General features: G+C 68.8%; 2 protein-coding genes across 6 annotated transcripts; one reads left to right on the forward strand and one right to left on the reverse strand.

Moving 5' to 3' along the window:
* Nucleotides 1–6,643: 6,643 nt before the first annotated feature.
* TRAPPC1 (trafficking protein particle complex subunit 1) lies at nucleotides 6,644–10,623 on the reverse strand. Its single transcript, XM_077806821.1, has 5 exons — nucleotides 10,505–10,623; nucleotides 9,067–9,165; nucleotides 8,779–8,849; nucleotides 8,317–8,455; nucleotides 6,644–7,525 (listed from the first exon to the last, which is right to left on the reverse strand). The coding sequence occupies exons 2-5, from the start codon at nucleotides 9,163–9,165 to the stop codon at nucleotides 7,397–7,399; spliced, it is 438 nt and encodes a 145-aa protein (XP_077662947.1). The 5' UTR covers nucleotides 10,505–10,623; the 3' UTR covers nucleotides 6,644–7,396.
* On the forward strand, nucleotides 10,527–27,898 carry CNTROB (centrobin, centriole duplication and spindle assembly protein). Of its 5 annotated transcripts, none has more exons than XM_077806819.1 (21): nucleotides 10,527–10,622; nucleotides 12,129–12,216; nucleotides 12,790–13,127; nucleotides 13,210–13,300; nucleotides 14,447–14,528; nucleotides 14,781–14,946; nucleotides 16,229–16,345; nucleotides 16,472–16,588; nucleotides 16,674–16,772; nucleotides 17,697–17,912; nucleotides 20,513–20,659; nucleotides 21,022–21,155; nucleotides 21,276–21,401; nucleotides 22,034–22,211; nucleotides 22,526–22,862; nucleotides 23,335–23,492; nucleotides 23,633–23,732; nucleotides 24,054–24,218; nucleotides 26,623–26,758; nucleotides 27,149–27,236; nucleotides 27,523–27,898. In XM_077806819.1, exons 3-21 carry the CDS (start codon nucleotides 12,855–12,857, stop codon nucleotides 27,649–27,651), a joined length of 2,859 nt encoding a protein of 952 aa, XP_077662945.1. In that variant the 5' UTR covers nucleotides 10,527–10,622; nucleotides 12,129–12,216; nucleotides 12,790–12,854; the 3' UTR covers nucleotides 27,652–27,898. The 5 variants fall into 5 exon arrangements, with proteins under 5 accessions (XP_077662945.1, XP_077662944.1, XP_077662946.1 ...); XM_077806818.1 differs by having other exon boundaries at nucleotides 13,213–13,300; nucleotides 14,444–14,528; XM_077806815.1 differs by having other exon boundaries at nucleotides 10,552–10,622; nucleotides 14,444–14,528.
* The last annotated feature ends 42 nt before the right edge of the window (nucleotides 27,899–27,940 follow it).

The raw sequence follows: 27,940 nt of genomic DNA on the forward strand, positions 1-27,940 counted from the left end.
TTATCGTAGGGTCTCTGGGGGATCTGGGGCTGTGTGTTCAGGTGTGTTATTGTCAGTTGTCTGGGGCGCCGGGGCTGTGTGTACGGGTGTGTTATTGTTGGGTCTCTGGGGGTTCTGGGGCTGTGTGTGCAGGTGTGTTATTGTCAGTTGTCTGGGGGCGCTGGGGCTGTGTGTATGGGTGTGTTACTGTAGGGTCTCTGGGGGTTCTGGGGCTGTGTGTGCAGGTGTGTTATTGTCAGTTGTCTGGGGTCGCCGGGGCTGTGTGTATGGGTGTGTTATCGTAGGGTCTCTGGGGGATCTGGGGCTGTGTGTTCAGGTGTGTTATTGTCAGTTGTCTGGGGCGCCGGGGCTGTGTGTATGGGTGTGTTATCGTAGGGTCTCTGGGGGATCTGGGGCTGTGTGTTCAGGTGTGTTATTGTCAGTTGTCTGGGGCGCCGGGGCTGTGTGTACGGGTGTGTTATTGTTGGGTCTCTGGGGGTTCTGGGGCTGTGTGTGCAGGTGTGTTATTGTCAGTTGTCTGGGGTCGCCGGGGCTGTGTGTATAGATGTGTTACTGCAGGGTCTCTGGGGGATCTGGGGCTGTGTGTGCAGGTGTGTTATTGTCAGTTGTCTGGGGCGCCGGGGCTGTGTGTATGGGTGTGTTATCGTAGGGTCTCTGGGGGATCTGGGGCTGTGTGTACGGGTGTGTTATCGTAGGGTCTCTGTGGGATCTGGGGCTGTGTGTTCAGGTGTGTTATTGTCAGTTGTCTGGGGCGCCGGGGCTGTGTGTATGGGTGTGTTATCGTAGGGTCTCTGGGGGATCTGGGGCTGTGTGTGCAGGTGTGTTATTGTCAGTTGTCTGGGGCGCCGGGGCTGTGTGTATGGGTGTGTTATTGTCGGGTCTCCGGGGGTTCTGGGGCTGTGTGTGTGGATGTGTTACTGTAGGGTCTCTGGGGGTTCTGGTGCTGTCTGTGCGGGTGGGATCCTGTTGGCTGCCAGGAGGTGGGGGGAAGGCAGGAGGGCAGAATGGGCCCCAGCGCCCCCCACTTCCACCTGATGCAGCCTGGGCCCATGTCTGCACCCCCCTGCCCCTCACAGGGAGCCTGGGGCTGCGAGTCAGGAGCGGGGGGAACCGGCACCAGCAGAGCTGGGGGGAGCTGAGGCCGGGGCTAAGCGGGGGCTGGAGGTTGGGAGTGAGAGGCTCCGGCAGACCTGGGGGGCTCAGGGCTGGGCTAGCTGAGGGCTCTAGGTCAGGTGGCCACAGGGGTCCCCCAGCCCTGACTCCCAGTGGCAGGGATCAGAGACCCAGCACTCCCCAGCTCAGCCAGGTCTCCTGTGACACTCTGGGCCCGTGGGACACGGGGCCGCTCACACGCTTTGCGGAACCCTAGGAATCTTGCACATGCTTGCACGTTGGCTGCGGGTGCTGACGTGCGAAGGCTGCAGGAGGGGCTGGGTGAGGTGGGGGGAAGAGACCCCAATACGGGGCATGTGCCTAGGGTGGATACAATAAACCTGTGTCTATCTGTGGGGTGCGGGTGTCCAGCTGCGTGTGAACTAAATGCGTTATGGTCTCCCCACAATCCCTTTCCCCCAAATCTCTTTCCGAGCCCCCAGCCCAGCGCCCTGGTCTGCGTTCCGTGTTCCCCGATGTCTGTGCTCGCACTGGGCCGTGTGTGGGCACCCAGCTCCCCGAGTGATCCCGCCCGCCCCGAAGCAGCCACCTGGCCTCAGCCTTTCCTTGCCCCCCTCCCGGTTTTCTCTGCATTTGCCCCGCATGCTGCCTGGAGACTTTGTCCCAGGGCAGCCAGCGAGTCCGCCCCGGCCTCGGTGGCTTGGGAAATGCAGGGTTCAAACCGAGACGGGGGATGGTGACGTCCTGCCCTGAGGCCTGCAGGCTTGGTGGCGATGTCCGCAGCCAAGGGTAGGGGGGCAGAGAACAGGTCAAGCGTGTGTGTGTGTCAGTCCCCCGCCCCAGCTCTAACCACTAGCCTCCAGAACCCAGGAGTCCTGACTCCCAGCCTCCCCGAACCCCAGCCCATTTGGAGCTATTTTGGTGGGTGGTCACAGCTGGGAGGCGGGGGAGGGGGCCCTGCCAGCTGTGGGGGCTGGTGCCAGCATCTGTCTCCCCTGATTAGGCTCCGTGGCAGAAAGCAGAGGACACCAGCTGGCGGGGCCACGTTCATCTCGGCTCAGCCCAGGGACAGATTGCGAGGGATTAGCATGAGGGGTATGTGTGTGTGGGGATGTTGGGGGCACATGGGGTCTCACACAGCTTCCCCTGACTCCCAGCCCCCGTTCTGTACACCCACTAGGCCTCACTCCCCTCCCTGAGCTGGTGATGGAATCCAGGAGTCCTGGCTAAATGCACCCTGCTCCTCTAAGCACCAGCCCCACACCTCTGCTAGAGCCAGGAAGAGAACCCAGGAGTCCTGGGTCCCAGCCCCCCCTGCTCTCACCACTAGACCCCACTCCCCTCCCAGAGCGGAGGCTGAGAACCCAGTCGTCCAGATTCCTGACATTCCAGGGCCGACTCACAAACACATGCTGTCCCGGGGTGTCTGCCGCAGGGCTGGGGTCTGCGTAGGGGATAATAACCTACTATTGTGACCCACACCCTCACAAGCTCATGAGACAGGAGTCTGTGCTGGGATTCTAGAGGCTCAAACCTAGGCGACAAGCGTCTAGCCAAATGCATAGGAGGGGGCAGAGTTAAGGTGAAATAGACATCCTTAACGCCCGGACTTTGCCCCCCTTCGGGGTGTATGCAGGAGAAAGAGCTGGAGGTCCCTCATCGATTCACTGGTGGCCCCTGGGAATGTGCTTGTCACTGCCCCTCAACCCCCCGAATCTGGTTGCCAGGTCAAGGGAGCCGTCCCCTTGCACGTGGGAAGCACAGGTCAGAGGCCTGTGGAGATTTTGCTCCTTCCTCAATGGTGCTGTCTTATGCAAATCACACCAGCTCCTTTGCATGGGGAACCACCCAGCCTGGTTTTTGCGAGGGCCCCGACAGGGACATGGATCATGGCTGCCCCCGGGGGGCGCTACTGAGCCCTTGCAGCCTGAAGAATGGGGGTCCAGGTATGGTGGGAGAGGGAATGGGGGGGTGCACAGAGCCCCTGGCATGGAGGGAGGGGGTGGGGGAGCTGCAGGGTGCCCCCCTGTAGCCTGCTTGGGTACCTGCCCCCGGTGCCCCCTGTACCCTGTGCTGGCACCTCCCCCAGGTACCCCGTGTCCGCAGCCTGCTCTGGGGGTCCCCTACCAGGACCCCCCTCCCCATGCCCCTCTCCGCTGCCCCCAGCCCGGTGGCGCCCCCTACCTGTAGCCCATGGCGGTGCGGTTGCTCTGCAGCTCCTCGGCCGGCAGCCCGGCCTCCAGCAAGTAGCTCTCCAGCCGCCTGCCCTCCAGCAGCCGCCGCGCCGCCTCCAGCAGCTGGCCCGGGGTGAGAGCCGGGTCCCGGCCCGCCGCGCTCCCGCCCTGGCTGCGCCGCCGCCCGCCCTCGCCCCGCCCGCCTTTGCCCTTCTTGGCGGTCGGCAGCCCGTACAGCTCGTCCACGCTCAGCTTGGCCCCCGCCGCGCCGCGCCCCGCCGGGCCCGGGGCCCCCCGCGAGGAGCTGGCGAACATGGCCCGGCGCGCCCTGGTCTCGGTGCGTCCTGCGCCTTCTCCTCCGTGCGCCCGGTCTCCCTGTGCCTTGGTCTCGCTGCGCCCTGCGCCTTCTCCTCCGTGCGCCCTGCCCCTGCGCCGACCCCCGTGCGCCTTCTCCTCGGTGCGCCCCGGTCTCCGTGCTCCCTCTCCTCCGCGCGCCCTGCGCCGACCCCTGTGCTCCCTGGCCTCGGTGCGTCCTGCGCCGACCCCCGTGCGCCTTCTCCTCGGTGCGCCCTGGGTGCGCTGCGCTCCAGACGCCGGGACACTCTCCCCTCTACTCCCCTCCCCGGGGAGCCACGTGGAGCCGGCTTAGCCGGGCAGCTGCCATGCTGTGCCCCTCTGCCCCCTCCCACTATCTGCCCCCTCCCCATCCCGCCTGTGACCCGTCTCCAGTCCCCTCTCCTTGCGCCCCCTTCCCCACCCCGTGTCTGCAGCTCATTAACCGCAGCCCCCCTCCCCACGGGGCACTTACCCCCTGCCCTACACCCCCCTGGAGAGCTACTCCCTTGGTGAACCCCCACAGCAGGGGGACCCCCGTAAAGTGATCACCTCTCCCTACCTACTCCACAGGCATTTCCCCTCCCCAACCCGTGCCCCCATCTCCTGCTCCCACCCCACCCTGGGCTATAGGGACCATGCCATGTGAACTGGTCTGCCCAATGCCCCTCTCCCAGCCTGGGCATGTCTCTAACCCACCCACCCTGCCCCCAATGTAGGGGGCATGGACAGACAGGGACCACAGCACCCTTCCCCCAGGCAGTGGATTCTCACCAGCCGTGTTCTCACAAGGACTGGTTCTCACAAGAGCCTGGAGATTTTCCCAAGAGGCCCGTGGTTTTCACAAGCAGTCCCCCATTCTCACAAGAGGCCTGTGATTTTCACGAGTGGTCCCTGATTCTCCCCAGAGACCTGTGATTCTCACAAGAGGCCAGGGATTTTCACAATGATTTTTCACAAGCAGTCCCTGCAGCTCACAAGAGGCCTAAGATTTTCACAAGACCAATGATTTTTCACGAAGGGTCCCTAATTTTCCACAGGAGGCTGGTGATTTTTTTGGACTGTCTGAGGCACCCAGTTGTAGACACCCTAAGGGGCCGCCCCTTTCAGCCAGCACGGGGCAAGCCCCCAAGCCCCTCCCCCCAAAGATGAGTCACCTGCATCACAAGCCTATTGTGAACCTCACCTGTGTGACCCAGTGCTGGGAGCGGGGCTCCATCCCAGGGACCCTAGGAAGAAGGAGACCCCCCCTTCTGCAAGCCCAGCCCCCCTGTATCACCATGACTGCAGCTTCCTGAAGTGACCAGATTAGCTAAGCTGCTTAAGGCAACAGGAGGCCAGCAGCCTGGGTTGGCTCAGAGCTGGGGGGAGGGGGCGGGGACGGGGGGGGCAGGGGCATCTGCCAGGGGGGCGGGGAAGGGCCCTTACGCAGTGGGGCTGGGGGGCGAGATCACCCTGCAGTGTCCAGGCATCCCCCACGTGGTGGGTTCACCGAAGGAATCACTCTCCAGGAGCCTGACAAGCAGGGGGCCAGCTGGGAGCCAGGACTCCTGGGTTCTTTCCCTGCTCTGGGAGGGGAGTGGGGTCGGGTGGTTAGAGCAGGGGGGCTGGGAGCCAGGACGCCTGGGTTCTCTCCCCAGCGCTGGGAGGTAAGTGGGGGCTAGCGTGCGGGGAGGTCAGTGACAGGGCACCTGCTTTCTATCCCCACACAGGGCCTGTGAGGGCATTTATGGGGGAGCAGGGTACCCAGGACTCATCCCTTGCTTGCCAGCTGCATGCCCACGGAGTGCCAGCCTGGCCGGGTCCAGCTCCGGGAGCGGGTGCCGTGCCAGGCTGAACCACGGTCTCCGAAGGGTTAATGCAGCCGCCCCAGCTGCTGACGGCGCTGCTCAGATCCCGGTATTTGGGGCTGTCAGGGAATTAAAGCACCGGCATCGTGCAAAAAACGAATGCCCAACGTGCCACCTGGCACCGGATTACCCCCCCCCCCACGGCAGCACAGCTCCGCTCCCACTGGGTGCCCTCTGGAGACCAGCAATGCAGCCCACAGAGCCAGGCAGGGGACCCAGGAGTCCTGGCTCCCAGCCCCCCTAGACCCCCACTCAGACTCAATTTCCTTCTGTGTTTTGCATTGCTACCCCATGGAAGGGGGGGGGAAGGGTTACACCTGTTTCGGGGCAGGTGTGGCTGTCACCTTGGGGTCTGGGCCACGGCTCATTCAGGGAGGGCTTGTGAGCCCCCCCCCGTCAAGGCAGCCTGCAGCCAGCCGGTGGGCTAACTCCGACAACTCAGCACTCCGCTCCGGCCCGCAGCGGCAGCCCCGGGGAGCCGTGAGAGGGCCCTACGCACAACCACGGCCGCCCTCCCAGCCTGTCACATGCCGAGTACAGGGGCACCCCCCCCAATTCTGCCCCCTCCTCTGTCCAGGACTCCTGGGTTCCACATAGGCGGGAACCAGCTGCAGCCCTTCCCCGGTGCTGGTACCTGAGTGCCCTGGCAGGGGATTAGAGGAATTATCTCCGGCAGACACTTCCCCGACCGGGCAGCATGCGCTGCCTTTTAGCACCGGGTGCCGCATGGCGCCTCCAGCATGGTGCCCCCTAGAGGGGACAGACCCCCATCCCCCGGAGCCAGCCAGTCCCTGCCCTGGGGCCGGATGCGAGCCGGCGCCCCCTAGAGGGGACAGACCCCCATCCCCCGGAGCCAGCCAGTCCCTGCCCTGGGGCCGGATGCGAGCCGGCGCCCCCTAGAGGGGACAGACCCCCATCCCCCGGAGCCAGCCAGTCCCTGCCCTGGGGCCGGATGCGAGCCGGCGCCCCCTAGAGGGGAAAGGGCCCAAGGCAAGACACTTGCTGGCTGTGCCACCCCCCCTCTGTCCAGCAGCAGCGGGTGCCCCCCGCCCCCAATTGCTGGACAAGAGCCGGCGCCCCAGGGCGTTCGGCCTGCCTGCGGCTGCGCCCTTTGCCTCCGGCCAGCTCCCCGGAGGGCCAGAGGCGCCGGCAGTGAAGGGAAGGCTGCTGGAATGGGAGAGCAACATTTTAATTCACCAAGGAGCCTCCACCATAGAACTGGGATCGGCCCAGTGCCACCGGGACAACCCCGGCGCCCGCCCAGCTCAGGGAAGGTCCAAACACGCCCACTAATGCCGCACTGAACAGGAGACGCGCATCCCGCTTGGCAAAGGGCTGGGAGCCAGGACTCCTGGGTTCTCTCCCCAGCACTGGGAGGGGAGTAGGGGCTAGCAGTTAGAGTAGGGGGTTGCTGGGACCCAGGACTCCTGGGCTCTGTCCCCACCGCTGGGGTGTGGTCTAGGGGGGCTAAAGCGGGGAGGGGGGCTGGTAGCAAGGACTCTGGGGTTCTATTCCTATGGCTGGATGGGGATTGGGGTCTAGAGCAGAGGAGGATGCAAGTCAGGAAGCCTCACTGCTGACCTCCTGCTCTAACCCACTAGATCCCCTCTCAGAGGCAGAACCCAGGAGTCCTGGCTCCCAGCCCGCACATCCCTGCTCTATTCACTAGACCTCACTCCCCTCCCAGACCGAGCGAGCCCCCCCAGCTAGTCCCCTGGGTGGGGAAGGGGTGCACCAGCCTGCAGGGAATTGTGGGATTCGGGCTCACCCGGAGGGCCAGGCCATCTGATCTGTGAAGGGGGTGGGAGGGTGGGGCTGAGCCGGGGGCAGCCCCCGTGTCTTGGGCTGGATGCTGCGCAGGCTGCGGGGCCGTGGTTTGCCTGGTAGAGAGGTGTGGCGGGGGCCAGCCGTGGGGGGGCGGGGGGCTCAGCCGGCCCGGGCCGAAAAGAAGGGCAGGCCACGGATGAAGCCGTCCAGCTTGGCGCGGAAGAGCTCGCTCTGGATGGGTTCGCTCATGCTGCACAGCGGGTTCTTCACCACGAACTCCACGTAGATCTGTGGGGGGAGGGGGGGGGGGAGAAGGAGCATGTGGGGCGGGAAGAGAACCCAGGAGTCCTGGTTCCAGCTCTAACCCACCAGCCCCTAATCCTCTCCCAGAGCTGGGGAGAGAACCCAGGAGTCCTGGCTCCCAGCCCCCACTGCTCTAACCCACCAACCTCCACTCCCCTCCCAGAGCTGGGGAGAGAACCCAGGAGTCCTGGCTCCCAGCCCCCCTGCTCTAACCCACCAGCCCCCACTCCGCTCCGCTCCCAGAGCTGGGGAGAGAACCCAGGAGTCCTGGATCCAACCCCCCCCGCCACTCTAACCCAGCAATCCCCACTCCCCTCCCAGAGCCGGGGGGAGAACCCAGGAGTCCTGGCTCCCAGCCCCCACTGCTCTAACCCACCAACCTCCACTCCCCTTCCAGAGCTGGGGAGAGAACCCAGGAGTCCTGGCTCCCAGCCCCCCTGCTCTAACCCACCAGCCCCCACTCCGCTCCCAGAGCTGGGGAGAGAACCCAGGAGTCCTGGATCCAACCCCCCCCCCCCAACCTAGCAATCCCCACTCCCCTCCCAGAGCCGGGGGGAGAACCCAGGAGTCCTGGTTCTGGCTCTAACCCACCAGCCTCCACTCCTCTCCTAGAACTGGGGAGAGAACCCAGGAGTCCTGGCTCCGAGTCCGCCCTCCTCTAACCCATCAGCCCCCGCTCCCCTCCCGGAGCTGGGGAGAGAACCCAGGAGTCCTGGCTCCCAGCCCCCCACTCCCCGTGCAGGGCCTAGGTGCTGTGGGGCCGGGCCCAGACTCACGTTGCTGTAGATCTGGTGGAGCACGTCTCGGATGTTGCCCACGCCTAGGTCCGTGTTCATGACGACCTTCAGCCCGCTGGGGGTCTCATAGTAATGCAGCTTGTACTTGCTGGTCTGAAAGGCCAGGAACCCGTCCTTCCTGCGCCCGTGTGGCTAAGGAGTGTGATGGGGCCTGGCCCCCCCAGAGAGAGCCCCCCCAAAACTCCCCACCCCCAGCTCGGTCCACAGGCTGATAATGTGGACTGGGAACCTCCCCCACTCCACACAGCCCATCACATGGACAGAGCCCCCCCAGTTTCTACACAGCCCCCAGCAGGGGCCCCTGCCCATCCCATGGATTGAGAGCGCCCCCCAGCCCCTACACAGTCCCCTGCTGGGCCCCCCAGCCCATCCCATGGCTACGGACCCCCCTCTGGCCCTGCACAGCCCCTGCCCCCCAGTGGAGCCGGGGCGGAAGGATACATGTCGACGGGGCTCATCTTGCCCACGAAGGAGCGCATGGAGAAGAGCATGCCGTACATGAGTTTGAACTCCTGGGGGGGCAGCGAGAGAGAGAGAGGGCAGCGTGAGACTCCCCCCCGCGCCACGGCGGGGCTGGGGTGGGTAGGAAGACGTGCGCCCTCGCCCCACCGGGGTGGCTGCCGCCCTGGCTAACTAAGGGCCCCCGTGTCTCTCCTGGCGCCCCATGGGCTCAGCCCCCCGGGAAGCAAGGGCCTGGGTCCGGCCGGCTGAGGGGCGGGGGGGTCTCACCTCCTCCTTGGAGATGCCGGCCTGTTTCTTGCGCTGCCATTCGCTGTAGTGCAGGCAGACCCCGTTGCGGTCGAAGAGATACAGGTTGTGCACCGTCATCTGTGGGGAGGGACGGGCACGGGGGCAGGGCACGGGGGGGGGAGGGCAAACAAGGGGGCAGGGGGGAGAGACCTTAGTTACTGGCCTCATTAATTTCCTTCTGCTTTTCTCCCTCTCCCCTACCTAGGGTGCCCAGATGTCCCGATTTTTGCAGGGACAGTCCCGATTTTGGGGGCTTTGTCTTATACAGGCGCCTATTGCCCCCCCGTCCCGACGTTTTACACTTGCTGTCTGGTCACCCTACCCCTTCCCTGCAGCCCCCCACATTGAGCCCCACGTCCCTCCCAGCCCCACCCCACAACCCACCCCAGCCCTGGCCTTTTCACCCTGAACCAGCCCCAGCCCCCAAACCGCCCTCTGCCCCAGCCCCGCCCCAACCTTGCCCCCAAACCATCCCCAGCTCAGCCCAGCGTTCTGCCCCTGCCCCCAAACCGCCCCCAGCCCCAACTTTGCCCTCAAACCACCCCAGCCCTGCCTCCTACCCCAGCCCGGCCCCCTACCCCTGCCCCCAAACCATCCCCCAGCCCCGCCCTCTGCCCCAGCCCTGCCCCCAAAACGCCCCCAGCCCTGTCTCCTGCCCCAGCCCCACCCCCAAACCACCTCCAGCCCCGCCCCCTAACCCAGCCCTGCCCCCTAACCACCCCTAGCCCAGCCCCGCCCCCTGCCCCAGCCCTGCCCCCTAACCCAGCCCTAGCCCAGCCCCGCCCCCTAACCCAGCTCAGCCCGCCCCCTGTCCCAGCCCCCAAACCACCCACAGCCCCGCTCCCAACCCCCAAACCGCCACCGGCCCCAGCCCCGCCCCCTAACCACCCCCAGCCCCCAAACCGCCCCCCAGCCCCGCCTCCTGCCCCAGCCCTGCCCCCAAACCACCCCCAGCCCCGCCCCCTAACCACCCCCCCAAACCACCTCCAGCCCCGCCCCCAGTCCCCAAACCATCCCCAGCCCCGCCCCTAACCCAGCCCTGCCCCCTAACCACCCCCAGCCCAGCCCCGCTCCGCCCCCTAACCCAGCCCAGAAACCACCAACAGCCCCGCTCCCAATCCCCAAACCGCCACCGGCCCCAGCCCCGCCCCCTAACCACCCCCAGCCCCGCCTCCTGCCCCAGCCCTGCCCCCTAACCACCTCCAGCCCCGCCCCCTAACCCAGCCCTGCCCCCTAACCACCTCCAGCTCAGCCCGCCCCCTGCCCCAGCCCCCAAACCACCTCCAGCCCCGCCCCCAGCCCCAGCCCCCAAACCACCCCCAGCCCCAGCCCCGCACCTTCCAGTCCAGCCCCGCCCGCCCCCGCGGCTTTTTCCCCCTAACCGGCCCCGCCCTCTCAGACCCCCCCAGTCCCGCACCTCGGCCCGGCCGCTCCGCCGCTGCTGGCCCCGCCCCCGCCGGAGGCTTCTTCCGCTTCCGCCCCGCCCGCCGGCCCCTTGCCCCGCACCAAGATGGCGGCGGCCGCCTCGCGCCCAGGTGCCCGGTGGGCGGGGGGCAAGGGAGGGGCGCGGGGATGGTGGCGGGGCGTCTGTTGGGGGGGCGGGGGCGGGGGATGTGGAGGGGCGGGGCTGGCGCGCCGCGAGGCAGGGGGCGGGGCTGGCGCGCTGGGGGCGGGGCTGGAAGAGCAGTTGAGGGGGGTGAGGTTGGGCAGCCCCGTGGGGGGAGGGGGGATCTGGGGAGGGTTTTTCCCCAAGGGGGAGAAATAGAAGCCCTGTGGGGAGCCCTGTGGGGCTGGGCTGGGGAGTGACCCCTGTGGGGTTGGGAGGTGACCCCTGTGGGGGTGGAGGTGGAGGTGGGGCTGGGCTGGGGAGTGACCCCTGTGGGTTGGGGGGTGACCCCTGTGGAGGTGGAGGTGGGGCTGGGCTGGGGAGTGACCCCTGTGGGTTGGGGGGTGACCCCTGTGGGGGTGGAGGTGGAGGTGGGGCTGGGCTGGGGAGTGACCCCTGTGGGGTTGGGGGGTGACCCCTGTGGGGGTGGAGGTGGAGGTGGGGCTGGGCTGGGGAGTGACCCCTGTGGGTTGGGGGGTGACCCCTGTGGGGGTGGAGGTGGAGGTGGGGCTGGGCTGGGGAGTGACCCCTGTGAGTTGGGGGGTGACCCCTGTGGGGGTGGAGGTGGGGCTGGGCTGGGGAGTGACCCCTGTGGGGTTGGGGGGTGACCCCTGTGGGGGTGGAGGTGGGGCTGGGCTGGGGAGTGACCCCTGTGGGGTTGGGGGGTGACCCCTGTGGAGGTGGAGGTGGAGGTGGGGCTGGGCTGGGGAGTGACCCCTGTGGGTTGGGGGGTGACCCCTGTGGGGGTGGAGGTGGGGCTGGGCTGGGGAGTGACCCCTGTGAGTTGGGGGGTGACCCCTGTGGGGGTGGAGGTGGGGCTGGGCTGGGGAGTGACCCCTGTGGGGTTGGGGGGTGACCCCTGCGGGGGTGGAGGTGGGGCTGGGCTGGGGAGTGACCCCTGTGGGGTTGGGGGGTGACCCCTGCGGGGGTGGAGGTGGGGTTGGGCTGGGGAGTGACCCCTGTGGGGTTGGGGGGTGACCCCTGTGGGGGTGGAGGTGGGGCTGGGCTGGGGAGTGACCCCTGTGGGGTTGGGGGGTGACCCCTGTGGGGGTGGAGGTGGGGCTGGGCTGGGGAGTGACCCCTGTGGGGTTGGGGGGTGACCCCTGTGGGGGTGGAGGTGGGGCTGGGCTGGGGGGTGACCCCTGTGGGTTGGGGGGTGACCCCGGTGGAGGTGGGGCTGGGCTGGGGGGTGACCCCTGTGGGGGTGGAGGGGGGGTGACCCCTGTGGGCTGGGGGGTGACCCCTGTGGGGGTGGAGGGGGGGTGACCCCTGTGGGCTGGGGGGTGACCCCTCTGGGGGTGGAGGTGGAGGGGGGGCTGGGTTGGGGGGTGACCCCTTTGGGAGGAGGGGATAAGGGAAACCTGGGGGGATGGGGGAGACCCTGGTTGTGCTGGGGGGCCCCCCCCGACTGCTCTGTGCCCCCACCTCCCTACAGGGTCCGTGCGGAGCCAGAGCCTGGAGCGCCCCCCGGCGGCAGCTGCCCTGGCGTGAGGGGCCCAGCACCTTCCCCCCACCTCGGGCAGGTGAGAGCCGCTGGGCTGCCCCATAGCAGGGTCCCCCTTCCCTGGGGATTGCCCCACTGCTTGACACCCCCCGGTGGGGGCTGGAGCAGTCTCTACACCAGCTCCTGCCCCTGGCTGGGCCTGAGCCACAGGGCCAAGGGAGCCTGGGGTGTGGGGGTGACCTCCAGCTGCCCAGGGTGATAAAACATTGGGGGGTCCAATATGGTCAGGACTCCTGGGTTCTCTCCCCAGCTCTGGGTGCGGGTGGGGGCTAGCGGTTAGAGAAGAGGGGGCTGGGAGCCAGGACTCCTGGGTTCTCTCCCCGGCTCTGGCAGGGGAATGGGGGGGCTAGTCATTAGAATGTGGGGGGGTTGGAAGCCAGGACTCCTGGGTTCTATCCTGGCTCTGTGTGTGTGTGTGTCAGAGCCCCTCTACTGCTCTGAGCTGGGGGCATTCCTGTCCGTGTATGGGTCTATGGCTGTCTGTGTGTGTCAAAGCTTCTCTACCGCTCTCAGCTGGGGGGATTCCTCGCAGTGAATATGTGTGTGTGTGTCAGAGCCCCTCTACTGCTCACAACCAAGGGGGATTCCCCAGGCGACAAGCCGGCAGTTCCCAGTCCTTTTGGCTGTGCTCTTCCCCAGCGAGGGCGCGGCCGCCCCATGGCGGAGAAGGGCCCCTGCCCTGGGCTGGACGCCTCCCTGCGCAGCGAGGACCTGCTCAGCGACATGGAGCCGCTGCCCCTCTCGGCCCCGGCCACTCCAGCCCAGCCCTTCGGCTCCGAGGTGACGGCCCAGCTCTACGCCTCCCTGCACCGCAGCCGTCAGGCCGAGCTGGACGCCTGCTCCCAGCTGCAGCCGCCCGACCTGGAGGCCCTGGCCGAGGAGCTGAGCCGCACGCTCTCAGCCGGGGTGGAGGCTAGCGCCCGCAGGAAGGTGAGGAGGAGGGATGTGGGGCGGGGTGGCGGGGCCGGCCGTGGGGCCGGGCGGCGTTGACGGCGGTGTCTGGCTCCTCCAGCAGGGCGGGGAGTCGCGGCATGTGGCCGAGATGGAGACCGTGAGGTCGCGCCTGCGGACCATGCTGCAGGATTCCCGCGAGCTGCCCCCTGGTGAGTGGGGTGGGGGGCACTCTCCCCTGGCAGTCAGGGCTGGAGTCAGAACAGCCGCCCCGCCCCAGAGGTGGCCGCATCTCAGAGAGGGGTCCCTGGATAACCAGCCGTCCCGCCCCAGAGGTGGCTGCATCTCAGAGAGGGGTCCCTGGATAACCAGCCGTCCCGCCCCAGAGGTGGCTGCATCTCGGCGCCGGGCGAGGGGTCCCTGTGTCACCGGCCGCCCCGCCCCAGAGGTGGCTGCATCTCGGCGCCGGGCGAGGGGTCCCCGTGTCACCGGCCGCCCCGCCCCAGAGGTGGCTGCATCTCGGCACCGGGCGAGGGGTCCCCGTGTCACCGGCCTCCCCGCCCCAGAGGTGGCTGCATCTCGGCGCCGGGCGAGGGGTCCCCGTGTCACCGGCCGCCCCGCCCCAGAGGTGGCTGCATCTCGGCGCCGGGCGAGGGGTCCCCGTGTCACCGGCCGCCCCGCCCCAGAGGTGGCCGCATCTCAGCGCCGGGCGAGGGGTCCCTGCACGTGCAGTAGGTTGGGGGTGGCTTATGGTTACAAGACTCACTAGGTTACCTTGGGCCATCAAATGTTCCCTTTCATTCCCCTTCTGCTCCACAGCCTGGGGGGTTCTCCCCAAGAATCCCTTGTGCCCTCTCCAGCCCCCCCACTCTTTCTCTCCGCTTGCAAAGTGTGGCAGGGCCTGCAGGGGGCCGCTGGGCCTGCTCCCTGTGTGTGACAGGGAACAGTGCTGCCCTGCCTGGGCCCTTGGCTAGGCCACCAACCCCCACTCCCCTCCCAGAGCCAGGGAGAGAACCCAGGAGTCCTGGCTCCCAGCTCCCCCCTGCTCTAACCCACCAGTCCCCACTCCCCTCCCAGAGCCAGGGAGAGAACCCAGGAGTCCTGGCTCCCAGCTCCCCCCTGCTCTAACCCACCAGTCCCCACTCCCCTCCCAGAGCCAGAGAGAGAACCCAGGAGTCCTGGCTCCCAGCTCCCCCCTGCTCTAACCACTAGACCCCACTCCCCTCCCAGAGCCAGGGAGAGAACCCAGGAGTCCTGGCTCCCAGCCCCCCTGCTCTAACCCACCAGCCCCCACCCCCCTCCCAGAGCCCATCCTGCAGAGAGGGTGTCACTGAGCAGAGGGCCCCTTTCTCCAGCAGGGGGCGCCCTCGGCCTGGGGACAGTGGAGCGGAAGGATGATGACGACTCCTTTGAGAGTGACAGCACCACCGCCCTCCTCGCGTGAGTGCCGTGCGGGGGCAGGTTAAAGTCAGGCCGTGATTGAGCCGCCCCGCCCCAGAGGTGGCCGCATCTCGGCGCCAGGCGAGGGGTCTCTGGGTCACCAGTCGCCCCGCCCCAGAGGTGGCCGCATCTCTGCTCCGGGCGAGGGGTCCTGTATAAGCAGCCGCCCTGGAGGGAGCTGAGGAGGGGGCGGTGGGTGCCGAGCTGTGCCGGCATCTCTGGGAGCCCCCCAACCCCTTTGCCCTGTTTCAGCGCCAGGCCCCTGCAGGAGCTGTCCCCGCCGGGCTCGGCGTGTGGCCTGGAGGAGCTGTTTCCCCGCTACGCCAGCCTGCGCCTTGGCACACCCCGGGAGCCCGTGCCCGCCACGGAGCCCCTGCTGCTGAAGGAGGCGCTGGCCAAGGAACGGGCCCGCAGGAAGGTGAGGGGCCGGGCTGGTCTCCCAGGATCCTTTGTGCCCAGCTCCCACGGTGAATGTATTTCCGGGGAGCGGTGTACCCAGTCTGTGTGTGTACCAGCGGTGTGCACACATGGAGGGCAGGGTGTGTGTTGATGTGTACCTGGGGGAGGGTGTGCCCTGTGCGTGCTGACCTGGTGGGTGTGAAGGGGTGTACACCTGGGGAGGGATGTACCCAGAGCGTGTGTATGGGTGTGTAAACGCGTGCCGGAGGGGTTGTGGGTGTGTACCCGGGGTGGTGGTGGGTGTTTACCCGTACCGGGGCTGGTTGGGCGGGTGTACCTGTGAGGGGTGTATCCGGGGTGCTGTGTGTGTTTACGCGTGCTGGGTCTACCCAGGCTGTGTATGTGTGTGTGAGTACTTGGAGCGGCGTGGGGCTGGCTAAGGAGATGGGGTGGGATGCTGGGCTAGATGGGCACATTGGTCTGATCTGGGGTGGGGCTGGGGTGAGAGGGACCCCCAGCTGGACGGGCCCATTGCTCTGCCCGTGGGGGGCTCAGGATCAGGTCTCCTGGGTTTCCCCCCCAGCTCTGGGAGGGGAGTGTGGGGGCTAGTGGTTAGAGCAGGGCGGGGTGAGAGGGTGGCTTGGAGCCAGGACTCCTGGATTCTCTCCATGGCTCTGGGAGAAGACTGGGGTCTGGTGGGTCAGAGTGGTTTGTCTGGGAGCCAGGACTCCTGGGTTCTCTCCCCGGCTCTAGGAGGGGAGTGGGGGCTAGTGGTTAGAGTGGGGGGGCTGGGAGCCAGGACTCCTGGGTTCTCTCTCCAGCTCTGGGAGGGGAGTGGGGGGCTAGTGGTTAGAGTGGGGCCGGGGCAATGGCAGGCTGGGAACCAGGACTCCTGGGTTCTCTCTCAGATCCTCCAGGGGTCCGTGGCTTTTCCATGTGTTTCTTTGCTACTCTATGAATCCAGACGGGATGGATTTAAAGATCTCCTCGTTAATTTTACAAGCTGTGATTAGATCTCAGGAGTCCTGGCTCTCACCCTTCCCCCCATGGGGGCGGGGAGAGAGGGGTGCTTTATGGCCCTCGCTACCCTGAAGTGCTGTCTCTGGGGAATGGTCGCCTGCATTTTGGGTGCGTCACATGCCCCATACTGCTAGTGGCTTGGGGGATTCCCTGGGCACTGGTGGGTTTGGTGCGGTGGGTCTCGGCTAAGCCGACAGGCTCTGGCTGAACCTGTGGCATGGCCCGCAGGGAGCTGGGGGGCGATTCCCCCCCCCCGATACTGACCCCTACTTTCCTTGCAGCACTGTGAGCGGCACGTGCAGGGCCTGCAGAGCCGAGCCCTGGACCTGCAGCAGCAGCTGGCCGCAGCCATCTCCGCTGACATGAAGAAGGACAGTATGATCGAGCAGCTGGACAAGGTGAGCAGGGGCTGAGGGTCGGGAGTGAGGGGCACCGGCCGGGCTGGCGGGGGGCAGCGGCTCGGGAGTGAGGGGCACCGGCAGGGCCGCCCCCAATGGCGCACTCCTTTGCCCTCTCCCTGGCAGACGCTGGCCAAGGTGGTGGAGGGCTGGAACCGGCAGGAGGCGGAGCGGACGGAGCTGCTGCGGGGGCTGCAGGCGGAGAAGGAGGCGGCGCAGCGGGCGCTGAGCGAGCAGCGGGAGGTGAGTGGCGGGCGGCGCTGGGGAGCGGTGGGGGCCGAGCTGCCCGCCCGGCGCCACCCTGAGCCCCGGTGCGTCTCCCCCGCAGAGGGTGTCGCAGCTGGAGGCGCGGCTGGAGCAGGCGCTGGAGGACCTGAGCCGGGAGCAGCAGGCGGCGAGCCAGCAACGCGAGGAGGCAGCAGCGCTGGTAAGGGTCCCCTGCCTGAGCTGGAGCCCCGCGGCCGGGGGCTGGAAAGGGGCCCCTGGAGTTGGGTGCCGGAGCCCATGGTGACCGCAGCTCCCAGCGTGCCCTACTGCCTGTAGAGCCAGGCACTGGAGCCCCCGGGGACTGCAGCCCCCTGCGTGCCTTGCTCCCCCTAGAGCCAGGCGCCAGAGCCCCCGGGGACCGCAGCTCCCAGCATGCCTTGCTCCCCCTAGAGCCAGGCGCCGGAGCCCCCGGGGACCGCAGCTCCCGGCATGCCTTGCTCCCCCTAGAGCCGGGCGCCGGAGCCCCCGTGGACCGCAGCTCCCAGCATGCCTTGCTCCTCCTAGAGCCGGGCGCCGGAGCCCCCGGGGACCGCAGCTCCCGGCATGCCTTGCTCCCCCTAGAGCTGGGCGCCGGAGCCCCCGGGGACCGCAGCTCCCAGCATGCCTTGCTCCCCCTAGAGCCGGGCGCCGGAGCCCCCGGGGACCACAGCTCCCAGCATGCCTTGCTCCTCCTAGAGCCGGGCGCCGGAGCCCCCGGGGACCGCAGCTCCCGGCATGCCTTGCTGCCCCTAGAGCTGGGCGCTGGAGCCCCCGTGGACCGCAGCTCCCGGCATGCCTTGCTCCCCCTAGAGCTGGGCGCCGGAGCCCCCGTGGACCGCAGCTCCCAGCATGCCTTGCTCCTCCTAGAGCCGGGCGCCGGAGCCCCCGGGGACCGCAGCTCCCGGCATGCCTTGCTCCCCCTAGAGCCGGGCGCCGGAGCCCCCGTGGACCGCAGCTCCCGGCATGCCTTGCTGCCCCTAGAGCCGGGCGCCGGAGCCCCCGTGGACCGCAGCTCCCGGCATGCCCTGCTCCCCCTAGAGCTGGGCGCTGGAGCATGCTGGGCCAGGTGGCCCCTCTCACCCTTGCGTCCCCCCCCACCCCGCAGGAGGAGGAGAAGGCGGGGCTGCTGCGGAGCCTGGAGGCGGAGCACCAGCGGGGGCGGGGGCTGCAGGCGGAGCGGGAGCAGGGGCAGCACCAGCTGGAGGCGCTGCGGGCCATGCTGGAGGAGCAGCAGGCGGGCTGGGCGCAGCGGGAGCGCCAGCTGGAGCAGCGGTGCCAGGCCCTGCGGGACGAGAGCGCCGGGCAGCTGGAGCGAGAGAAGGTGAGACCCCCCGCCCACCCCCCCGGGAACTGGGAGCCGTGCCCTCTGCCCCCCTCCGCTCTGCCCCTGCCTGCTGGGTGCCCTGCCGCTCTGCCCTCCCACCCCCGGCGCCCTCTGTCCTCGCCCGGCGCCCCTTGTCCTCTGCCCCCCTGCTGCCCAGGGAACTCCCCTGATGCCCCTCACCGGGCCCTCCCTCTGTGCCCCCTGCCCTGGGTGACCCCGTCTTCTAGGTGCCCGGTTCCGTTGCCGCGACCCCCCCACCCGTGCCCTCTGGCTCCTCCGTCCTGCCCCCACTGCCTTCTGTGCCACAAACCCCACCTGTCTCCCCCACACATCTGGGGTCCAGCTCTTCCTCCACCCCACCACTCCCTCAGCCCCCTCTGGGGGAGTGGGGGCTGGGGGGTTAGAGCAGGGGGCGCTGGGATCTGGGTGTCACGGAGTCCCCGGGCGATGCTCTGGAACTGCTCCCTACGAAGCCAGGCAGGACTCTGGGGCAGTCGCCTTTCTGGGAGCAGCCTGTCTGCAGGACACCCAGCTCACACAGCTTCCACCTTCCTGGGTCTGACCTCAGAGCATTCAGCCTCCCCTGACCCTCCGTGTGCTTCCCACAGCGAGTCCACCCATGTGGGGTCCTGGGGAAGCCAGAGGGTCCTGCCCCCCAACTCCGCAGTCAGACGTGACTCTCCGCCAGCCAGTAAAACAGAAGGTTTATTAGACGACAGGAACATGGTCTAACACAGAGCTTGTAGGTGCAGAGAATGGGACCTCTCGGCTGGGTCCATTTTGGGGGGCAGTGAGTCAGAGAACCACATCTGCCCTTCACTCCATGTCCCAGCCAGCCCCAAACTGAAACTCCCTCCAGCCCCCTCTCCTCTGGGCTTTGTCCCTTTCCCGGGTCAGGAGGTCACCTGATTCCTTTGTTCTCCAACCCTTCAGCTCTCACCTTGCAGGGGGGATGGGCCCAGGCCATCAGTTGCCAGGAAACAGGGTGTCGGCCATTGTCTGTGTCCAGACCCCTGCACACACCTGCCCTGTAGGGCTCTGCAATGATCATACACCCTTACCCCACCCCCTAGATACTTAAGAACTGCATAGGGGAAACTGAGGCATCCCACAATATTCGGAGGAAACATTAAGAACAGTCCCACTTCGTCACACTGGGACTCCTGGATTCTCTCCCCTGGTGCTAGGAGGGGAGTGGGGTCTATTGGTTAGAGCAGGGGGGTTGGGAGCCAGGACTCCTGGGTTCTCTCCCTGGCTCTGGGAGGGGAGTGGGGGCTGGTGGGTTAGAGTCGGGGGGGCTGGGAGCCAGGACTCTTGGGTTCTCTCCCTGCTGGAGCTGGACAGCATGGGGCAGTGGTTACGGGGGGTGTCAAGATTCCTTCCCCACTCTGAACTCTAGGGTACAGATGTGGGGACAGGCATGAAAACCCCCCTGCGCTTATTTTTACCAGCTTAGGTTAAAACTTCCCCAAGGTACAAACTATTTTACCTCTTGCCCTTGGACCTTATCTCTGCCACCACCAAGCCTCTAACAAATATATAACCAGGAAAGAGCCCTCTTGGAGACGTCTTTCCCCCCAAATCCTCCCCAAACCCTACCCCCCCTTTCCTGGCGAAGGCCTGATAAAAATCCTCACACATTTGCATAGGCGACCACAGACCCAAACCCTTGGATCTTAAGAACAATGGAAAAGCAATCAGGTTCTTAAACGAAGACTTTTAATTGAAGAAAAAGTAAAAGAATCACCTCTGTAAAATCCGGGTGGTAAATACCTTACAGGGTAATCCGATTCAGAACAGAGAGAATCCCTCGAGGCAAAACCTTACGTTACAAAAACAGGAATCTCCATTCCCTCCGGCACAACTTACTTTCTCAGCCATTTAAAGAAACAATCGAATGCGTCTCTAGCTGGATTCTTTCCTAAGTTCTCAGACTCCATTCCTGGTCTGTCCCCGGCAAAAGCATCCCACAGACTGACCCAGACCCTTTGTTTCTCCCCCCTCCAGCTTTGAAAGTATCTTGTCCCCTCATGGGTCATTTGGGTCAGGTGCCAGCCAGGTTACCTGAGCTTCTCAACCCTTTACAGGTGAAAGGGTTTTTCCTCTGGCCAGGAGGGATTTTAAAGGGGTTTAGCCTTCCCTTGATATTTATGACAGGGGGGGCTGGGAGCCAGGACTCCTGGGTTCTCTCCCTGCTGCTGCCGGGCCGCGCAGGGCAGTGGTTACAGGAGGAACTGGGGGCCAGGACTCCTGGGTTCGCTGCCTGCTGGAGCCGGGCCGCACTGGGCAGTGGTTACGGGGGGCTGGGAGCCAGGACTCCTGGGTTCTCTCCCTGCTGCAGCCGGGCCGTGCAGGGCAGTGTTTACGGGGGGAACTGGGGGCCAGGACTCCTGGGTTCGCTGCCTGCTGGAGCCAGGCCGCACGGGGCAGTGGTTACAGGGGACCTGGGGGCCAGGACTCCTGGGTTCGCTCCCTGCTGGAGCTGGGCAGTGCAGGGCAGTGGTTACGGAGGGGGACTGGGAGCCAGGACTCCTGGGTTCGCTGCCTGCTGGAGCGGGCAGCGCGGGGCAGTGGTTATGGGGGTGTCCCGTTGCCAGGCAGCCGTGCAGCGGGAGGCCCAGCGCGCTGCAGACGCCCAGCAGGTCCTGGCCTCAGCGCAGGCCGACTCCCAGCGCCTGGAGAGTGAGCTGGAGGCGGTGCGGAGCGAGCGGGACGGGCTGCAGATGGAGATCAGCCTGGTGAAGGTACTGGGGGTCTTTCCCCTCTTGGGGGCGCCGGCTCCCCTCCGGCCCCAGGGCGGGGACTAGCTGGCTTAGTGGGGCGGGGAATGGGGCAGGTGCGTGTCCCCTCTAGGGGGCGCTGGCTCCCCTCCGGCCCCAGGGCGGGGACTGGCTGGCTTAGTGGGGCGGGGAATGGGGCAGGGGCCTGTCCCCTCTAGGAGGCGCCGGCTCCCCTCCGGCCCCAGGGCGGGGACTGGCTGGCTCAGGGGGGTGGGAATGGGCACGGGGCCTGTACCCTCCAGGGGGCGCCGGCTCCCCTCCAGCCCCAGGGCGGGCACTGGCTGGCTCGGGGGGCTCCCTGGCTGCCAGCCCCCCTGTGCCCCCAGGCGCGGTGCGAGGCCCAGAAGGCGAAGCTGGAGGCGGAGCTGAAGGTGGCCCTGGAGCAGCAGGTGACGGAGCGGCTGGCGCGGGTGCACGAAGACAGCCTGCGCCAGACAGGCGCCATGCGGGAGCAGCACAGGTACCCGCCCAATTCCTTGCCCCACGGGCGCCCCCCCAGCCCCCCCTTGGTCCCAGCTCCCCTGTGGGTGTGGGGGGGCCGTGCCCGCTGCTAAGCCCGGCTCCTCCCCCCCCCCTGCAGGAAGCAGCTCCTGGAGCTCAGCGGGCACCACGAGCGGGAGCTGGGCAGTCAGCTGGCACAGTTCCGGGCCGAGCTGGCCGAGCGCGAGGAGCGTCAGCGGCGCCTGGTCGAGGACTACGAGCTGAGGTACCGGGTGGGCACGGGGGGCTGGTGACCCAGGGACCCCTCGCCCGGCGCCGAGATGCGGCCACCTCTGGGGCGGGGCGGCCGGTGACCCAGGGACCCCTCGCCCGGCGCCGAGATGCGGCCACCTCTGGGGCGGGGCGGCCGGTGACCCAGGGACCCCTCGCCCGGCGCCGAGATGCGGCCACCTCTGGGGCGGGGCGGCCGGTGACCCAGGGACCCCTCGCCCGGCGCCGAGATGCGGCCACCTCTGGGGCGGGGCGGCCGGTGACCCAGGGACCCCTCGCCCGGCGCCGAGATGCGGCCACCTCTGGGGCGGGGCGGCCGGTGACCCAGGGACCCCTCGCCCGGCGCCGAGATGCGGCCACCTCTGGGGCGGGGCGGCCGGTGACCCAGGGACCCCTCGCCCGGCGCCGAGATGCGGCCACCTCTGGGGCGGGGCGGCCGGTGACCCAGGGACCCCTCGCCCGGCCCGGAGATGCGGCCACCTCTGGGGCGGGGCGGCCGGTGACCCAGGGACCCCTCGCCCGGCCCGGAGATGCGGCCACCTCTGGGGCGGGGCGGCCGGTGACCCAGGCCAGGCTGGGCCCATGGGGTGCCCCGCAGTAGAGCCCCGACGGCCCCATTCTCTGCAGGCTGGCCCGGCAAGAGGAGGCGGCGCGGGAGCTGCAGGCCGGGAAGTGGCGGCTGGAAGCCCAGCGAGCTGACATGGTGGCCCGGCTCCAGGCCATGATGCAGTCGCACTGGAACGAGGCCCTGCGCGTGCTGACCGGAGATCCCTCCTCGCAGTCCCCCGCCAAGGGCCCCCGCCAGGTGAGTGCCGGGGGACCCAGGAGTCCTCCTCTGCTCTAACTACCAGCCCACACTCCCCTCCCAGAGCCAGGGAGAGAACCCAGGAGTCCTGGCTCCCCGCCCCCCCTGCTCTAACCACTAGCCCCCACCCCACTCCCAGATTCAGGGAGAGAACCCAGGAGTCCTGACTTTCAGCCTGCCCTGCTCTCACTCTTCAGCCCTCACTCCCCTCCCAGAGCCAGGGAGAGAACCCAGGAGTCCTGCTGTGATCCCCAACCCTCATGTGGCCCTCTGGCTGGTCTCTAACCCCCCCCATCTCTTTGCCCCCCCAACAGCCTCCTGTCTCCGATGCCGCCTCCCTGTCGGAGCCGGAGCGCCTGGGCCAGCCCCCCAGCCCCGCCCTGCCCGGGAAGCTGGAGAGCTGGCAGGGGGACCCCTGCAGCGGTGCCGGGGACAGCGAAGCGGGGGGCTGGGCCTTCGCCCAAGCAGTGCCCCTGCAGCCCGTCTCCCAGCGCAGCTCCCTGCCGGCGGCGCGGGGCCCCGAGCGCTTCCTGCCCCTGGCGCCCAGCGGGTGCGTCTCCGCCGAGCTGGCAGAGCTCCTGAACCAGAGCCTCCGGAGCCAGCCGGGCTTCCAGCCACTGGAGCCGCAGCTCGACGACTCCGCCGGGCCAGGTACGGAGCCGGGGGGCGCCCCCCAGCCCGCCGCCAGCTCCTGGGAAGCACCACCGGCGCCCCAGCGGGGCGGGGGGGGGGCTGGGAGCGGCTCCCCTTGGCCTCCCTCGCCTGGCCGCTGGCTGAGATGCAGCTGGCTCTGGGGTGGAGCGCTGGGCTGTTGGTACAGGGATCCCCTGCCCAGCATGAGAGCGGTCCTCCCACCCTGCGCCACAGCGCCCCCTAGTGCCACCATGGGGCCAGCCTTGCCTGCGAGGGGAGAGCGCCCCCTGCTGAGCCCCCTGCTCCGCTCCCTGCCCCACAGCACCCCCTAGCACCGCCCTGGGGCCAGCCCTGCCTGCCAGGGGAGAGCGCCCCCTGCTGAGCCCCCTGCCCCACAGCGCCCCCTAGCGCCGCCCTGGGGCCTTGGGACTGGCATCTGAGGTTGGGTGGGCACTGGGTTGTGCTGCTGTGACCCCTTCTTCCCGCCCAGGGCTAAGCTTGCACCCCCCTCACCTGGCGGAGCACCCCTACCTTGAGGACGAGGGGGGGCCCAGCGATGGCGAGACCCCCCCGAACAGCAGCCTGGAGAGCGGGGGGCAGGTGCCCCCCGGCCAGCTGCACCCGGAGCTGCAGTACTATATGGCACTGGTAGGAGGCTGGCCATGGGGGGTTCTGGCCAGGGAGGGGTGGGCAGAGCCGGGGGGTGGGGCTGGGGGCTGGCTGGGTGTGTGGGTCAGGTGGGAGTACCCAGCTGCTCACTTCTTCCCTCACCCCCATCTTTCTCTCAGCTGCTGGAGCAGATGCCGAGTGACCCCCACAGTCAGGAGAGGCCGGGGGGTAAGAGCCCCCCCCGCCCCACAGGCCAGGCCCAGCCCCAAGGCCAGCCAGGTAAGGGTGAGGGAGGGAGGGGGGTGGGACATGCTGCTCGTCTAGGGCTGGGGGGGAGTGGAGATCCTGGCTCAGCCTGCCCCACGTGGGACCCTGCCCCCCAGCAGCCCCAGGCCTGCCCCACCCAGTTCCTGCCCCATGCAGGTCCCGCCCCTCCAGCGGCTCGGGTCCCGTCCCACGAGGGTCCAGCAGCCCAGGGCCGGCCCGGGTCCTGCCCCCCGTGGGTTCTGCCCCCTGTCCCAGCAGCCCAGGGCCTGCCCCACGCAGAGGCATGGCTCAGCCCCCATGTGACCCCCCCGCCCCCATCTCCTCTGCCTGCAGGCTTGGCCCGGGAGGACCATCCCTCTCTGTGGGAGACACTCCGGCCCCACGGCCCCCAGCGTGCCCCCCCCACCGCCGCCGTGCAGAAGACCAAGGTGCCGCTTGCCAAAGCCAGCTACGGGCAGCGGATCCTGGAGCCGCCGAGCCCCCCGCAGCGCCCAGCTGGTGAGCCCCCCGCCCCGATCCTCCCCCATGGTGCCCGGCTGGGGAGTCCTCCCTCCCCAAGGCAGTCTGCCCCACAGCGCCTCCTGGTGCCACCCTGGTGCCAGCCCTGCCTATCAGGGGAGAGCGCCCCCTGCTGAGCCCCCACCCCGCTCCCTGCCCCACAGCGCCCTCTAGCACTGCCCTGGGGCCAGCCCTGCCTGCCCGGGGAGAGCACCCCCTGCTGAGCCCCCTGCCCCACAGCGCCCCCTAGCACCGCCCTGGGGCCAGCCCTGCCTGCCCGGGGAGAGCGCCCCCTGCCCAGCCCCCTGCCCCACAGCGCCCCCTAGCACCGCCCTGGGGCCAGCCCTGCCTGCCCAGGGAGAGCGCCCCCTGCTGAGCCCCCTGCCCCACAGCGCCCCCTAGCTCCGCCCTGGGGCCAGCCCTGCCTGCCCGGGGAGAGCGCCCCCTGCTGAGCCCCCTGCCCCACAGCGCCCCCTAGCTCCGCCCTGGGGCCAGCCCTGCCTGCCCGGGGAGAGCGCCCCCTGCTGAGCCCCCTGCCCCACAGCGCCCCCTGGTGCTGCCCTGGGGCCAGCCCTGCCTGCCCAGGGAGAGCGCCCCCTGCTGAGCCCCCTGCCCCACAGCGCCCCCTAGCTCCGCCCTGGGGCCAGCCCTGCCTGCCCAGGGAGAGTGCCTCCTGCTGAGCCCCCTGCCCCACAGCGCCCCCTAGCTCCGCCCTGGGGCCAGCCCCGCCTGCCCAGGGAGAGTGCCTCCTGCTGAGCCCCCTGCCCCACAGCGCCCCCTGCCCCACAGCGCCCCCTAGCACCGCCCTGGGGCCAGCCCTGCCTGCTTGGGGAGAGCGCCCCCTGCTGAGCCCCCTGCCCCACAGCGCCCCCGGGTGCTGCCCTGGAGCCAGCCCTGCCTGCCCGGGGAGAGTGCCCCCTGCTGAGCCCGCTGCCCCACAGCGCCCCCTAGCACCGCCCTGGGGCCAGCCCTGCCTGCCCAGGGAGAGTGCCCCCTGCTGAGCCCCCTGCCCCACAGCGCCCCCTGGTGCTGCCCTGGGGCCAGCCCTGCCTGCCCAGGGAGAGCGCCCCCTGCTGAGCCCCCTGCCCCACAGCGCCCCCTGGCACTGCCCTGGAGCCAGCCCTGCCTGCCCGGGGAGAGCGCCCCCTGCTGAGCCCCCTGCCCCACAGCGCCCCCTGGTGCTGCCCTGGGGCCAGCCCTGCCTGCCCAGGGAGAGTGCCCCCTGCTGAGCCCCCTGCCCCACAGCGCCCCCTAGCACCGCCCTGGGGCCAGCCCTGCCTGCCCGGGGAGAGCGCCCCCTGCTGAGCCCCCTGCCCCACAGCGCCCCCTGGTGCTGCCCTGGAGCCAGCCCTGCCTGCCCGGGGAGAGTGCCCCCTGCTGAGCCCCCTGCCCCACAGCGCCCCCGGGTGCTGCCCTGGAGCCAGCCCTGCCTGCCCAGGGAGAGTGCCCCCTGCTGAGCCCCCTGCCCCACAGCGCCCCCTGGTGCTGCCCTGGAGCCAGCCCTGCCTGCCCAGGGAGAGTGCCCCCTGCTGAGCCCCCTGCCCCACAGCGCCCCCTAGCACCGCCCTGGGGCCAGCCCTGCCTGCCCGGGGAGAGCGCCCCCTGCTGAGCCCCCTGCCCCACAGCGCCCCCTAGCTCCGCCCTGGGGCCAGCCCTGCCTGCCTGGGGAGAGCGCCCCCTGCTGAGCCCCCTGCCCCACAGCGCCCTCTAGCCCTGCCCTGGAGCCAGCCCTGCCTGCCCGGGGAGAGCGCCCCCTGCTGAGCCCCCTGCCCCACAGCGCCCTCTAGCCCTGCCCTGGAGCCAGCCCTGCCTGCCCGGGGAGAGCGCCCCCTGCTGAGCCCCCTGCCCCACAGCGCCCCCTGGTGCTGCCCTGGGGCCAGCCCTGCCTGCCCAGGGAGAGTGCCCCCTGCTGAGCCCCCTGCCCCACAGCGCCCCCTAGCACCGCCCTGGGGCCAGCCCTGCCTGCCCAGGGAGAGCGCCCCCTGCTGAGCCCCCTGCCCCACAGCGCCCCCTAGCCCCGCCCTGGGGCCAGCCCTGCCTGCACAGGGAGAGTGCCCCCTGCTGAGCCCCCTGCCCCACAGCGCCCCCGGGTGCTGCCCTGGAGCCAGCCCTGCCTGCCCGGGGAGAGCGCCCCCTGCTGAGCCCCCTGCCCCACAGCGCCCCCGGGTGCTGCCCTGGAGCCAGCCCTGCCTGCCCGGGGAGAGTGCCCCCTGCTGATCCCCCTGCCCCACAGCGCCCCCTAGCACCGCCCTGGAGTCAGCTCTGCCTGCCTGGGGAGAGCGCCCCTTGCTCTAGACCCCCGCCCCGCTCCCTGCCCCACAGCGCCCCCTAGCCCCGCCCTGAGGCCAGCCCTGCCTGCCAGGGGAGAGCGCCCCGCCCTGGCTCACCCCGTCTCTCTCGGCAGGGGGCGAGGGGGGCGTCCTGTCTCCCCGGCAGGTGGCCGAGGTCTCCCGCCTGCTGCGGCTGTACCAGGCCAAGGGCCGCGTGGCCCCCTCCTCCGAGGAGCTGTTCGCCTACCTGCGCTCCGGCGACAGCAGCGGGTAAGGCTGGCGCCGCGCCCGCCCCAGGGCTTCCGGGCTCCACCCTGCTCCGAGGGACCCATGGGGGTGGGACATACGCCCCCAAGGGCGGCCAGAGGGAACTACGACTCCCAGCGTGCACTGGGAGGTGTAGTCGTTGACCCGCCCATTGACACGAGGGTACGAACCTTGGGATATGGGTCCAGGCGTGGGAGGATCCCCCCCATCTACTCCCCTGTCAGCTGGGTTTAGGGCTTGGCTGGGGGAGGGCTGGGAGCCAGGACTCCTGGGTTCGATTCCTGGCTCTCGGAGAGGTGTGGGGTCTAGTGGTTAGAGCAGGGGCGGGGGCTGGGAGCCAGGACTCCTGGGTTCTCCTGGCCCAGAGTTCCATTCCTGTCTGTTACTCCCAAGGCCCGACGTGAAGGGCGACGGGGGCCATGTGAACCCGGCTGCCCGCAGGAACCTTGACCCCAGGCTGCCTGAGGCCGGCAGGAGAGAGGTGAGTGCCGGGGGAGGCGGGGGGGGGGCGTTAGGGGGCAGGGTGCTGTCACTGTTGGATGCCATGGGGGGCTCTGGGGCTCTGTGGGTGCTGGGCACAGTGTCGGGGCTGTGAGACTGGGCTCTGTGGGTGATGGGCTCTGGGTGCCGTGGAGATTCCTATGGGGCAGGGTGCTGACGGGGACGGGCGCTGGGCACCCTGAGGAGTCGCGCCCTTCCCCCACCCCCTGGGGCTCTGCTGCCGAGGCCCCGTTCCCGGCCGCTCACTCTCCCCCCCTCTCCCGCAGGTGGGTCCCCACCGGCGCCCGTCCAGCGGCCGGCCCGGCCCCGAGAAGACGCACGGTCCCAGCAAGGGCGGGCGGAAGGCGGCCCAGCTTGGCCCCCGCGCCGGCAGGGGGGGTGGTGTGTGGAGATGAAGCAGGGTCCCCGTGGGCGTCCTGATGCCTTCACACCCTGCACCCCGGGGTAAAGCACCCCCTGGGCCCAGGGGTCTCCCCATTCTCACCCCCAGTTCACAGGTTATGTTGGTACCAGGCTGGCACATGGGGCAGCGGGGCGGGGCTGCCCCCCATCCGCACTGTGTTGCGTTGCTCTAAGTTATTGCCCCCCTGTTGGGGCGCAGTTGGTTATTTTTCTAAATAAAGAAGAGTTGGTTTTGCAGCACATCCGGTGCCGTGACTGAGGGGCCCTGCCCGCCAACCCTTC

This window comes from Eretmochelys imbricata, chromosome 28 (assembly GCF_965152235.1).
Source record: "Eretmochelys imbricata isolate rEreImb1 chromosome 28, rEreImb1.hap1, whole genome shotgun sequence".
NCBI classification, from domain to species: Eukaryota; Metazoa; Chordata; order Testudines; family Cheloniidae; genus Eretmochelys; species Eretmochelys imbricata.

Excerpts from the sequence above, each read along its gene's own strand:
- TRAPPC1 (XM_077806821.1), bottom strand. The coding sequence starts at position 9,165 with ATGACGGTGCACAACCTGTATCTCTTCGACCGCAACGGGGTCTGCCTG. Across the intron at positions 8,850-9,066 it reads CCGGCATCTCCAAGGAGGAG|GAGTTCAAACTCATGTACGG; the intron begins GTGAGACCCCCC and ends CTGCCCCCCCAG. Across the intron at positions 7,526-8,316 it reads TCCACCAGATCTACAGCAAC|ATCTACGTGGAGTTCGTGGT; the intron begins GTGAGTCTGGGC and ends CTCCCCCCACAG.
- CNTROB (XM_077806815.1), top strand. The coding sequence starts at position 12,855 with ATGGCGGAGAAGGGCCCCTGCCCTGGGCTGGACGCCTCCCTGCGCAGC. Across the intron at positions 22,212-22,525 it reads CCGCCAAGGGCCCCCGCCAG|CCTCCTGTCTCCGATGCCGC; the intron begins GTGAGTGCCGGG and ends CCCCCCCAACAG. Across the intron at positions 22,863-23,334 it reads CGACGACTCCGCCGGGCCAG|GGCTAAGCTTGCACCCCCCT; the intron begins GTACGGAGCCGG and ends CTTCCCGCCCAG.